This window comes from Cucurbita moschata, unplaced genomic scaffold, assembly GCF_002738365.1.
Source record: "Cucurbita moschata cultivar Rifu unplaced genomic scaffold, Cmos_1.0 Cmo_Scf00005, whole genome shotgun sequence".
Taxonomy (NCBI): domain Eukaryota; kingdom Viridiplantae; phylum Streptophyta; class Magnoliopsida; order Cucurbitales; family Cucurbitaceae; genus Cucurbita; species Cucurbita moschata.
The window spans coordinates 3,295,412-3,308,303 of NW_019268521.1; the positions used below are offsets into that span (position 1 = coordinate 3,295,412).

The 12,892-nt window shown below is 33.1% G+C and overlaps 2 protein-coding genes across 4 annotated transcripts in view; one reads left to right on the plus strand and one right to left on the minus strand.

Moving 5' to 3' along the window:
- LOC111443257 (release factor glutamine methyltransferase) overlaps positions 1–2,311 on the plus strand; it is a 5,669-nt gene extending 3,358 nt beyond the window's left edge. Inside the window, exons 2-4 of one of the 2 annotated variants that reach the window (XM_023080995.1) lie at positions 820–1,065; positions 1,730–1,879; positions 1,910–2,311. In XM_023080995.1, coding sequence (XP_022936763.1) covers positions 820–1,065; positions 1,730–1,870 — 387 coding nt within the window. In that variant the 3' untranslated portion in view covers positions 1,871–1,879; positions 1,910–2,311. The remainder of the gene's footprint in view (positions 1–819; positions 1,066–1,729; positions 1,880–1,909) is intronic. The other variant, XM_023080996.1, reaches the window with a different exon arrangement.
- Positions 2,312–3,787: 1,476 nt separating this feature from the next.
- Positions 3,788–12,621, minus strand: LOC111443259 (NAC domain-containing protein 21/22-like). 2 transcript variants are annotated; one of them, XM_023080998.1, is made up of 5 exons: positions 12,350–12,621; positions 12,152–12,253; positions 7,940–8,134; positions 5,872–6,149; positions 3,788–4,442 (listed from the first exon to the last, which is right to left on the minus strand). In XM_023080998.1, the coding sequence occupies exons 3-5, from the start codon at positions 8,112–8,114 to the stop codon at positions 3,948–3,950; spliced, it is 948 nt and encodes a 315-aa protein (XP_022936766.1). In that variant the 5' UTR covers positions 8,115–8,134; positions 12,152–12,253; positions 12,350–12,621; the 3' UTR covers positions 3,788–3,947. The 2 variants fall into 2 exon arrangements, with proteins under 2 accessions (XP_022936766.1, XP_022936767.1); XM_023080999.1 differs by lacking the exons at positions 12,152–12,253; positions 12,350–12,621 and having other exon boundaries at positions 7,940–8,396.
- Positions 12,622–12,892: the final 271 nt, after the last annotated feature.

A 12,892-nucleotide genomic window follows, 5' to 3' on the forward strand; every position in this document is an offset into this window, starting at 1 on the left:
CGTCAGCCTCGCGATTTTAGTATGCGTCTGTTGGGTAGAAGTTTCCACACCCTTATAAGGAATACTTCGTTCTCCTCTCCAACCGATGTGGGATCTCACAATTCACCCCCTTAGGGATCCAGTATTCTCGTTGGCACACTGCCTAGTGTCTGACTCTGATACTATTTGTAATGTTTTGGGCCTTTACATATGGTCGTCAGCCTCGCGATTTTAGTATGCGTCTGTTGGGTAGAAGTTTCCACACCCTTATAAGGAATACTTCGTTCTCCTCTCCAACCGATGTGGGATCTCACAATTCACCCCCTTAGGGATCCAGTATTCTCGTTGGCACACTGCCTAGTGTCTGACTCTGATACTATTTGTAATGTTTTGGGCCTTTACATATGGTCGTCAGCCTCGCGATTTTAGTATGCGTCTGTTGGGTAGAAGTTTCCACACCCTTATAAGGAATACTTCGTTCTCCTCTCCAACCGATGTGGGATCTCACAATTCACCCCCTTAGGGATCCAGTATTCTCATTGGCACACTGCATAGTGTCTGACTCTGATACTATTTGTAACAGCTCAAGTCCACCGCTAACATATATTGTCCGCTTTGACCTGTTACGTATCGCCTTCAACCTCACAATTTTAAAACGTGTCTGTTAGGGAGAGGTTTCCACACCCTTATAAGGAATGTTTCGTTTCCCTCTTCAACCGATGTGGGATCTCAGTTGACCTATGTCTAGATGATTAAGATTAATAACTTTGATAGTGTATTTAATCCGAGTTTTTCATTCATGGCAGCCATTGATAATTTCTGCTTTCAATGTCAAATCAGGACTCGATCGAGTTAAGGCAAGGATCGTGGTACGAGCCATTAAAGGACGTCCAGGGAAAGCTATCTGGGATTATTAGTAATCCTCCGTACATACCCAGTGATAATATTGTTGGCCTACAAGCTGAGGTTGGTAAGCATGAACCTAGAGTTGCATTGGATGGAGGCACTAATGGCATGGATGAGCTTATTCATCTATGCGATGAAGCTGCTGTAATGTTGAAACCCGGTGGTTTCTTTGCTTTTGAGGTAACCCTGTTTCCTTCTTTCTTTGCTCCATTATGTTGTTACTTGTTTTGTTATAGAGAAACAACTTTTTCATCTATCGTTGGTCAAGTTGGATTCCTTTTAGAAATCGTTGGAACTAGACATCGTATTACTGTTAGAGATGTCTACAGGGTGGGGCGGCTTCATGTGGGGAATTTTTTCCCATCTTTTTATATATATTAATTTCAAAGAAAGTTTTTATCGGATGATTTTCATTTTTAAATATAGTTTCTATTAAAAAAATATAAAATATACTAATAAATTCAATAAATTACGTTCAACAAAATTTTAAATTTCAATAAGTTTTGAACCTTAGTCTTGATACATATATAAAAAGTGAACAGGGCATGATGGAGATTTGACGGGATTAGAGGCGGGGACTGGGATAGAGAATATAATCTCTGTTCACGACCTCGTTTAGGTAGTAGGAAAAAATCTATCCCCATGGCATCATGTATTCCCCATCCAAATGGAGAGTTCCCACCCTATTCGAGATGTGTCTTCACGAGACCATTAAATCGATATCTCTAGTTACTAGACCGTTCTCGGAGCCGATATATAACTGAAACCTGAACTCCAAGGAGTTTGCATGGGATTTGTTACTGTATGTATTGGTGTTGAACCTCGTGATTTCATGTTCTTGCAGACAAACGGTGAAGATCAGTGCAAGCATCTTGTGAAGTACATGGAAGATAATCACAGAGGGAGGCTTTGTAATCTGAAAATAGTGTCTGATTTTGCGGGCATTCCAAGATTCATAACTGGATTCCTCAACGAGCCTCTGTAATTTTCTCTTCATCTTCATCAAATTAAGCACCAAAATCAATTAGGTTTCCTCCTCTCAGATGTAAACAAGAAATTAGTTCTAATCAAATTCTAGCTGGTTTTAGTTCATATTTCTCCGTTCTCTAAATCGTTATAAGCTTGGCATTTGACTATGCCTTCCCGTAGATTTGCCTCCTTTTTCCTCCCCTTGGCTCGACTCCTATTCTTTTGGAGTCAAAGGAGTCTTAGTCAATTTTGACTATGCCTTCGAGGAGGCTTGACTCCTTTTCCCTCCCCTTAATCAATGCTCGACTCCTTTTCTTTTGGAGTCCTTCGACATTTGAAGATTTACCAATCTATTGGCACGACTAAGTTTAGGGCATGACTCTGATATTATGTTAGACGATGAATTAAGTTCTTGTTGGTTTTTCTCCTCAATGCAAACTAGAAGCAAAGCTCATGTCTAGTCCCGTCTCCTGTTTCAATCTCCATTCTCATGAAATACCAACTTTATTTTTTAGGGGATCGTAGTGGAGATCGAGTTATTTGTGAGGAATTTTTACATATATATTTTTTAGAATCCGACCTGGCCAAAATTTTGGATTTACCAAAAGAATATCATACCCAAATAAAACTCAATTTATAATAAGTGTCGTGTGGATGAAATTTAGATGATATTCAAATTAGTATCGTGACATTTTAGTGTTTTATTTTATTTTCCAACGATTATTTTTTGATTTTGTATTTTTGAGCCAATCTAACAAAAGTGGGTCCCAGCTGGTCTCTTTCCCACCAAATTGGCATCAACTAACCTTCTTACCTATTTGGAATACAAACGTTCTTTGGAAACCTACCATCAACCCATTTTTCATATATTTTTAAAACATATTATTTTCTTGTCTTTATTACTTATATTATTTTCTTGTCTTTATTACTTATTTTTGGAAATCTTTATTACTTATTTTTGGGAATATATTTGCGTTCCCAAAATAAATAAATCTAATTGAAAAGTCAACGAATCTTTGTGACGAATGCACAAATATTTGGTGTCACTTGCCTTTAATTCAAACACAAATATTTTGTGTCACTTACCTTTAATTCAAATTAAATCTTCATAGTAAGTTATATAATTATTATTTAAAAAAATAAAATTATATTATTCATTTAGCTGATTATATAGATGACTTAATTAGTTAATTGAGTTATGCTCGTGTTGATTAATAAATTATAATTTATATATTTTAATCAAATTAACTCTTATTCTTTACGGTTGTAGAATAAAAGGAAAGAAAGCTTAATTCGAGAGTTAGGAAAGAAAGCTTAATTCGAGAGTTAGAGTTTATCTTTCTCAAAGAAAAGAATAATCGGGCAGGAAGAAAAGAAGAAGAAACCGAAAACCTTTTCCTATCCAAGTTTATAGTGTTTGAAAGAAGGGAGACTCAAGATTCATTCTCCTTTACCGTTCAAGTTTACAATCGAGCTACTTACTCCTGAACCTAGTTAGAAACTCTTAGTTTACCTTACTTTCATCTTCTCTTCGGGCAAAGAAATGACATATAATCAGAGCAGCTCATCTTGACAGCTTCCATTTGATATTTAGAAAGCGGAGGGCCCCAGTGAACTCTCCAATAGTGCTCTGAGGGGCTAGAGAGTTGATCACTCGAAGAACCGTAAACAAAGTAAAGCAGCTCCAATTTCATTCCTAAAACATATGTCAAATGATCACAAACTTGAAAACAAGTGATTACTTTATTCACTATAACCACAAAAAAGAAAAAAAAAATTAATCCATATATCAAATTACCGAAAAACCACTTCTCAGTTTCCATCCGTATAAATATATATATATATATATATATATATTTTTTTTTTTTTGTATAATTATGAAAAAAAATTAAAAAAAAAAAATCAAACATGAGTTCATTTCATCAACCATGAATTAGGCTTTAAAAAGTTCCCAAAATATGCAATAAAATTTACACTTGGGATCTTTTTATTAAAAAAAAAAAAAAAAAAAAAACCCTTTAAATTACAATCCTTCTTAATAATCACCATTTTTCTTTACAATAAACTAATTTCTCCTTCATTTTCCTTCGGGGTCATCTGTTCCAAAAGCTGGAAATATCATCACCAACCTCAGACAAGTAGCTGTCAGAGCTGCCTTCTCCCATGCTGGGTTGCCCTATGAAGGGGTTGCCATTCGTTTCCATCTTAGTAATGTTATTTAGAACAACTTTGAGGACTGATGAGTCACAGGAAAAAGGGTCAATATTTGAAGAATAAGTGGCTGAATTTGGCATTCCTCCATACATTGTGGTGAAGTTCTTGATGTTGTTGCCTGTGTTTGGCTTCATTTGTATGAGGTTTGAGAGAGATGGGATGGTTTGGTTTTGAGACAAAATGGAGAAGCAGGGCACTTGCTCAAACTCATTTAAATAGCTGCTTGGATTTTGGTGAAAATTGAGGTATGAGTCCATCAAAGCTGGGAGAGACGACGAGGGAGCGACGTTGCTGTAGGAGCTACTGCTTCCCGTGCTCGGTCGGGCTGGCACTTGTTTCTGTTTACAGAACATTCTGCACAGAACCCAGTCCTCCTGTGGACACAAGAAGCACAAGCCACAACAGTTAAAATAGTGCAGACTTCTTCGTGAGGTTGCTATCAACGTAAACTAAAATTGGCCTTCTTAGACGCAATCTTTTATCATGAACAGGAAAATATTGCGCCATCAGCTGCTAACATTATTTAAAAATTTTGAAGTTGAATTTGTAAAGTCAAAAGATTTTAGTGCCAGACAAACAAACCAACTAATATGGAAAATTCTCAAAATACAGGTTGCATCACATGTTTATTTTATGCATATCTAAGTCAAGCCAATAGATGTTGAATGAGAGCAGAGAAAAAAATTAAACAAAATGAGTCACTGTTAGGAAACTAAATGCCAAATGTTCGAAGGGTAATTTCAGAATTTGATGAACAGATATTTTATTTTAACTCCCATATTCTTCCTAGATTAAACGGATATTAATCTCTTCCTGATTACAACACAAAGTAGGGAGAAAATGTGTGAGATCTCACGTCGGTTGGGGAGGAAAACGAAACATGGAAATCTCTCCCTAACATACGCGTTTTAAAAACTTTGAGGGAAAACCCAAAAGGGAAAAGTCAAAGAGGACAATATTTGCTAGTGCTGGGCTTGAGCCGTTACAAATGATATCAGTGCCAAGCATCGGGCAATGTGACAGTATGGAGGCTAAGCCTTGAAGGGGGGTGGACACGAGGCAGTGTGCTAGCAAGGACGCTGGACCCCGAAGGAGGGGTGGATTGGGAGGTCCCACATCGATTAGAGAAGGAAACGAGTGTCAGCGAGAACGCTAGGCCTCGAAGGGAGATGAATTGTGAGATCCCTCATTGGTTGGGGAGAAGAACGAAACATTCTTTATAAGGGTGTGGAAATCTATCCTTAGCAAACGCGTTTTAAAAACCTTGAGGGGAAGTCCGAAAGGGAAAGCCCACAGAGGACAATATATGCTAACGGTGGACTTGGGTCGTTACAAAATCCAAACCTAAATTAGAGAGATTCAACCCCTCACTAATTTTTACCAATATATCACAATCAAAACATGGGTAAATGGTTAGAAAAATTGGTATCATAAACATTTCAAATCAACAAAAAGAAACTTCAAGCTGCTATTGCTAAACCATCACTAGTGAGTTGATTAAGCATGGTAACATATTCATGAAAAACATAATAATAAGTGAATTCACATCAATAAACAAGAAAATGATGGAAAGAAAAAACTCAACAAACTCCCATAGGCATTTTAACAAACACTTGGAGGCAAGAGGATAGATAGAGTGTTAAATCAACACATAACAGTCTAGCTAAACCGTCACTAATGAGTTGATTAAGCAAGGTAACATATTCATCAAACCAATAACACAAAAAGCTCAACAAATTCACACAGACATTTTCACAAACACTTGCATGGTAAGATAGAGAAATAGAGAGAGAACGTTCATACCCTAGGAGGCGGATCTTTGAGAGGAGAAAGTGGACCCTCAAGGCGAAATTCATGCATAACCCACTCGGTTTTTCGGCCTTTAGGGGCCCTTCCTTGGTAGAAAACAAGAGTTTTTCTCATCCCTACGAGCTGATTGGCCTTGTGAAAGACAGGCCTGTCTTTGCCAGTGGCCTTCCAGTACCCTGAGGCTGTGGCGCGGTTTGTTCTAAGCCCGGTCGCGTACTTACGGTCCCGCTGGCTGAAGAAGTACCACTCTTTTCCCCCCACGCATGCCTCTCCTACACAAAATTCACATATCAAATGGACAATTAAACAATTTGGTCTCTTTATAAAAAATTTTAAAAAAAACTATAAATTTTTTGGTTAAATTGATATGTTATATTGTAATTATACTGAAATCATAGATCAAATTCGTGATTTAACTAAATAAATATTTGTACACACAATTTTCTTTTTCTATATTTCCATACTAAAAATTTTGAAAATAGTGAATTACAATCATGACCCTGAAGTTCAATAACTCAAAACAAAAACAAAAAAAAAAAAACTTCACAATTGAATAAATTCTTTTATAATTGAAACATAATTATAATCATGAGCTATAAATTAATTATTTTCAATAGTATTGAATTTAATTTTTTTTAACGACTAAATTTGCTGCCCACTACCTAAATCTATTGACCTAAACGATAATGCCATTTAGATTATTGAAATAATTAAAAAAAAAACATACAATAGACAAATAAGAGAAAAAAAAAAGGAAAATAAAATTATATATATATATATATATATATATATATATATGAATGGAAAGAATATTTGGGTGATGAGTCATCAAGGTCGAACCATATCTAATTGTGTGCAGTTAAAGTGTCAATATCAATCACTATTTAATAAATAAAAAATTAAGGTAAAAAATTAATTAAAAAAAAGTTAAAAAGATTCCCATACAGTAATTTTAAAAGGTGAAAAGGCACATAAAAGTGAAAGTGACAACCCTTATTGGATTTGGTAAGGAAACAAAATTAAATTAGTGGAAGAAATGAGATAATAATAATAATAATTTATTGAAGAAATATGGTTTAAAATTCTACATATTTGAGGACTGCTATTGGGTGGGAACAAAGAACAACTTGATGATATTTGGGGTTGGAATTTGTTGGCTTGTAGCTATCAGCACTCTCACATCTATTTCCTTTTCTTTCTTTCATTATCATTTTCATTTTTAAAAAAAAAATCCAAAAGTATCGGTTTCAGCTACATAAACTTATGAATTTGGAAAGTTTTGAATTATTCATCAAATTGGCTTATTATATTATTATATCTATAACTGAAATAAAATAAAATTAAACCGAGTAAATATAAATTTTTATGTTCATATAAATAAAATTAATTAATATTGATAACACAAACTAAGTTTTTTTTTCAAGTTTTGATGAAAATATATGATTTTATTGATTTATAAATTATCTTGGAATTTAGAAAAATAAAGGATAGTTATCTTAGGAAAAGACTTTGAGTAAGATGTTGATGTAATGACTATTTTTATTTGAAATTATATTACTAATCTGGTAAAATGACCATTTTAGCCCATTTGTAAAAGAACAACAGCACAACATCACTTGAAAAGAAAGGTCGAAATTGGGAAGGAATTTAAAAAAAAAATGACAAGGGCAAGAAAAGAGCAACAAAATTACTTTTTTTTTTTTTTCCCATTAAAAACTATTGAAATATAATTTAGATTGAACTAAACTAATAGAAAGCCTTCAAAACATCTAGCTTATGAACCACCAAAGTAATTAATTTAACGACTCAAAATAGCTCTCAAACAATACAATTTTTTTTTTTTTATAAATACTAATTTGAAAAATCAAATATAACCTTTATATCAAATTACGCTATTCAAATTCAAGGTCCTTGAATTAAACTAAACCTTATTTATATTTTGTATGATCTTTTTAAATTATGGATTATGGGTTTCAGAAAATCAACCAAGAAGAAGAAGAAGGCAAAAAAAAATAAGAACACCAAAAGAATTAAAAATTAGAAAGATAAAAGAAAGACTTACTTGGAATATCCCAAGGCTCACACTGGTTGAGGTCAACTTCAATCAAGAGAGAAGAAGAATCACAAACAGAGCCAATCTTCTTCATCAGATAATCACAGACCAATTCTTCATCTCTTGGATGGAACCTAAATCCAGGAGGAAGTTTGGCCTCCACCATGCTTATATTATTCTCCATTTTTTTTTTCCTCTTCTCTTCTGCAAAACAAAGGAGAGAGAAAGAGAGAGAAGGAGAGAGAGAAGGGAAGGAGATTGAAATAAAAAGAAAAGAGTATAAAGCTATATGATCAAGAGGTTAATTCTAATTATAAAACTATTTAGAGAAAGCTGTGGCTCTACCCCCATACATGTATATATATACACAAATATTTAATTTTGAGTATATGTTGCAGGGAAGATATTAATTTATTTCGTATGGAATACGGATATTCGTTTTTCTACAAAAATGGAGTTTGCGGGACCTACTTTGATGGGGCGGAGAATAACAGAGAAAAGCTCCCGAGTCATACCTTAATGGGGCGGAATATAGGAGAGGGAATAGAGATAAATCTTTTTCTATCAACTAAACGGAGATCGAAGAATATATTCTTCATTCTCCATCTCCAACTTCATCTTTACTATATTTTCCATAAGAACCAGCAATTTAAATAAAATCTAGCATAAATTTTTATTTATTTATCAAGCTAAAGAAAATAAAAATAATAAACGGATAATAATTAATCTCAGGGAATCTAGTATATATATATATATACATATTTTTGTAAGCTGTATGAGCCATGTATTTTACACAACTTTTTGGGCACACATTTTAATTGATGGATTGATTAGTTAATTAATTAAAAATATATGGGAGAGAGAATCTGGTTTGGTTTGATGAACTATGGAAGGGCCTATTTGGAAATCTGCATCTATCTATTTGGCATTTATTGCCATGTCAACATTAATAAATATTTGGATTATGTAAGAGTTGGCACCTGAATCTAACCATTTTTTAGGTTCAACTTGTTCTGGCTGCTAACGCTTCATGCCTGCCATTCTAATATCTCTCTTCCCTATTTGGTAAAATTTTAATATGTTCCATCTAATCTAAGAGAGAAAAGAAACAAATTAAATTAAGAATTCATAATTATCTACTATTCTTTCAATTAATTTAATTTAATTTAATTAATTGATTGGATATTGATGAATATAGATTCAATTCATACAATATGATAGAAAAAAACAAAACTTGTTTGAATGGACCATCCATTTTCTAAGCTTGTCAAACAACCTCTAACCTCTGATTTATTGGACACTCATAAATAAATTGAGTGAACAAAGAGAGTGAAAGTAATTACCCTCTGTTGGTCATAATTCAAAATATTTATACATAGACTTAATTAGTCGACTAAAATAGATTTGAGATCGACTAAAAGAATCTTACCCTATTAAAGAGAGATCTCACATCTATGTGGTATTTTCTTCTAACATTTCATGCTCAAGTCAATACTAAGAACAAAATGTCAAGTTAAGTACAGGTTAGGTTGTGTGTCTTAAATGGAGAGTTGATCTTGGTCTCATATTTATATTATTTTCTCCCCTGACATAAATGTTAGGATCTTATGAGGGATACAACAATAAGTTGTTTGTCAATTTAGCTCGGCCTAAAAGCCTAATATGGAACTAAACTTCATTTTAGAGAAGTCGATCACATTCCACAGCTCAAACTTGCGAGCACCTAGAGGGCACACCTTACTTAGGGGTGTGCTTAGCTCGAGTGGGCTTGAGCTCATGGACTTTGCAATCATCAACTCGTAATAGGTAGTTTCCTAAATTCTCTCTCTTAAATTTTTAAATATATTAAAAATTTTACATAGATTTTTTAATATATATGAAAAGTTTTCCTATAATTTTTTCTAGCCCTCCCTCATTGATACCTTAATGCTTGCCTAGGAAGAAAGATTTTTTCTAATGGGAGTCCAATTTTATAGATACCTCTCTCCTTTGTGGTTGGATAATACACAATACTTTTCATAGAATTAAATATGGTATAAATTACATATAATCCAACCACAGCATTCAAAATTTGGGTATTTTCTATTTATTTTCCCTCTTTTACAAAGGTAATAATGACAAAGGAGACTTGACACCTTGAGATCAAGAAACAAATAAACAAGAGCCAAAAACGCTACAAAAATAAATAGAAAGAGTAGCTCAACAAAACCAGAAAGAACACAACACAGAAAGAGATCCAACCAACAACAGCCCCACAACCCCACTAAACAAAAAGAAGCTCACTAAGTTTGAAATGTCCACTTGAAACGATTTATGGAATTTGATTTTTAGTAAAGCGGGTGGCAAGACCATCCAACAGATTGATGTTCATTAGTATCCAAAATTAATTTTAGAAAACTCCCAAACTAATTATAACTCTCCACCTAAATAACGAAAGAAAAACGTACCATTCAAAAAAGAAAAACTAATTATAAACTTCGAGTTAAATTGTATATATATAAAATGTTAGAATGATGTTATAAGGCATTAATAACGTTTCCTATATGTCAAAAGACTTGAATATCAACCATACACATCATCATGAGCGTAGTTCAACTCATTAAAATAAATACTTTTAATCAGGAGTTTTAAAAAATTCAAATTCTTCAATAAGCTTAAAAAATACAACAATTAACTATTTATTATAATGGTATAATTCTAAGTATACTAAAAGAATAGATTTAGAATATTTAAAGTTCAAAGTTTGGAAGGGGGCATTAAATACTAAAGAAATCCTAAATCTTTTATGAATCGTGCAATTACTCTTAGATAAGTTCTACTTTAATGTTAAATATGGATGACACGACTAAAAAGTTATGCTTATGTTGGCAAACTTTACCCAAATGGATGGTATTTTTGTTCACTTATAGGATTTATGAGACACGAACGGGAAGGTTAACATTCAATAATCTTTATGTTGGGTTGTGCAAAGAAACAGGGTACAAAAATTTGAGGTTGTGTAACATGTTCTTTTTTTATCATTGAAATTATAATTTGTTAAGAAGCATATCTAACAAGTAAAAGATGGGCTTCATCATCTTGGGCTACTAAACCCATATACCAAAATAAGTTAGATTTCTTAATCCTAGACTAATTGATAAGCTAAATACTCACTTATTCAAAATCTAAACCCGTAGTATTAAATTTACCTAGAACGCCAATTCAAGTATAATTCAAGATAAGGGTATCAATTACCATTTTAAAACAAAAGAAAAAAAGAGGAAAAGATATTGGGCCCAAAGAAGCTGGTTTCAAAATAATATTAAAACAAACGTATAAGTATTTTCTAATTGGCCTGTGATAAAGTTTTATTCTTCGGGAGGTTGTTTTCTAGAGTTTGAGAGATTGAGGGGGAAAAAGAAATGAGCTTTTCCGCCGCCAATTCCAAGTAGAAGCACGGGATGATAAAGAAAAACGATAGGATTAATTTTTCTTTAATAAAAAAAATAAATTACTGAAGTTTCTATATATACCAACTATTTTATAATTTAAAAAATCGCAAAAAATAAGTTTTTTTCCAATTCAAATATTATAGCTCAGACATAAAATTCAGGATTTTTTTTTTTTTTTTTTTGGAGTGAATTATCAAGAAATAATAGTAATAGTGACTAAAATAAATTTTCAACCTACAAAAGCTAAAAAGTTAGAAATTTAGAAGTTTTGGAATAAAAATATAAAATCAATAAAACAATCAAAATAGAATTTATACTTAATTTACAAACTCAAAAAAAAGAAAATTCAAACAACTAATTCAAACGTAACTCAATTCAAACATAACTAAAAAAAAAAAAAAAAGCAAACAGTTAACACTACTATTTTTGTATGTCAAAGTAACTCGTAAGTAATTAAATTCTAACTAGGCATTTACCTAAACCTATATGTTCTAACTTCTTTAAAATGAAAAAAACCAATCCTTATCTAAAAACTCGATCAACATCATAGCCCTTCCCAATCCAATGCTTAATAATTTTGATTACGACGGAGATATCATCCATCCCATCCATTATCCAAATGTATTCAAACCTTTGAATACATTATTCCTTATAGATATGCTCAACTTTCCCAAAAGTTAAAAGATTCCAAACAAATAATGAACTATCACAACCTTTTGACAAGTTCATATATAGTTCACTAACTATTTCAAAGTGTACCATATTTATGTTCTACTCAGAGATGACGTACCTTTTTACTGATAGCAACCTTTTCTTTGATGCATAAAAAGACAGAGCAGCAGTTTCTGAAATGTCCACCAACCACGTCTTTGATCGAAAGAACAAGAAGAATCTAGTGTTGCGCAGTGACAAATTAGCATTCAAAATAGAGATATGTATCCGCCCCACCCATGAGGAGCTGCCTTCTGTTTAACTAAAGAAGCCGTACCTGAATTGCAGTTCGATCGATTTGTATGGTGTCAACTTCATGCCGACGTTTGCGTTTCTGTGCTCCTTATCGTCATTCGTTCCTGTTTGGCATACTGACCACAAAAAATTCTTCAGGGCAATATTAATTACATTTTATCTTTTGGATGTCCATAAGAGTATGAACTAGCCTGTACATATCTATTTTCATCGAACAATTTTCTTTATTATTGTGAGATCCCATATCGATTGAGGAAAAGAACGAAACACACCTGTGGAAACCTTTCCCTAACAGACGCGTTTTAAAAATCTTGAGAGAAAGTCTGAAAGAGAAAACCCAAAAAAGACAATATTCGCTAGCGGTGGACTTGGGCCGTTACAATTATCTTCCTTGTTTTGATTGATCATTAGGCCAACCTAGGAAGATTAGTTCATACTAATTACTAAAATAGAGGTTCTTCAGGGTCCTGGACAAGACTATTAGGTCTAAAACAACTACTAAGATCCGAAAGGATTCAATTGCATATTCCTTCCTGTCTTCGGAATTATCCAAAGCATCGAGTGA

Excerpts from the sequence above, each read along its gene's own strand:
- LOC111443259 (XM_023080998.1), bottom strand. The coding sequence starts at position 8,114 with ATGGAGAATAATATAAGCATGGTGGAGGCCAAACTTCCTCCTGGATTT. Across the intron at positions 6,150-7,939 it reads TGAGCCTTGGGATATTCCAA|GAGAGGCATGCGTGGGGGGA; the intron begins GTAAGTCTTTCT and ends AATTTTGTGTAG. Across the intron at positions 4,443-5,871 it reads TCAAAGATCCGCCTCCTAGG|GAGGACTGGGTTCTGTGCAG; the intron begins GTATGAACGTTC and ends TTGTGTCCACAG.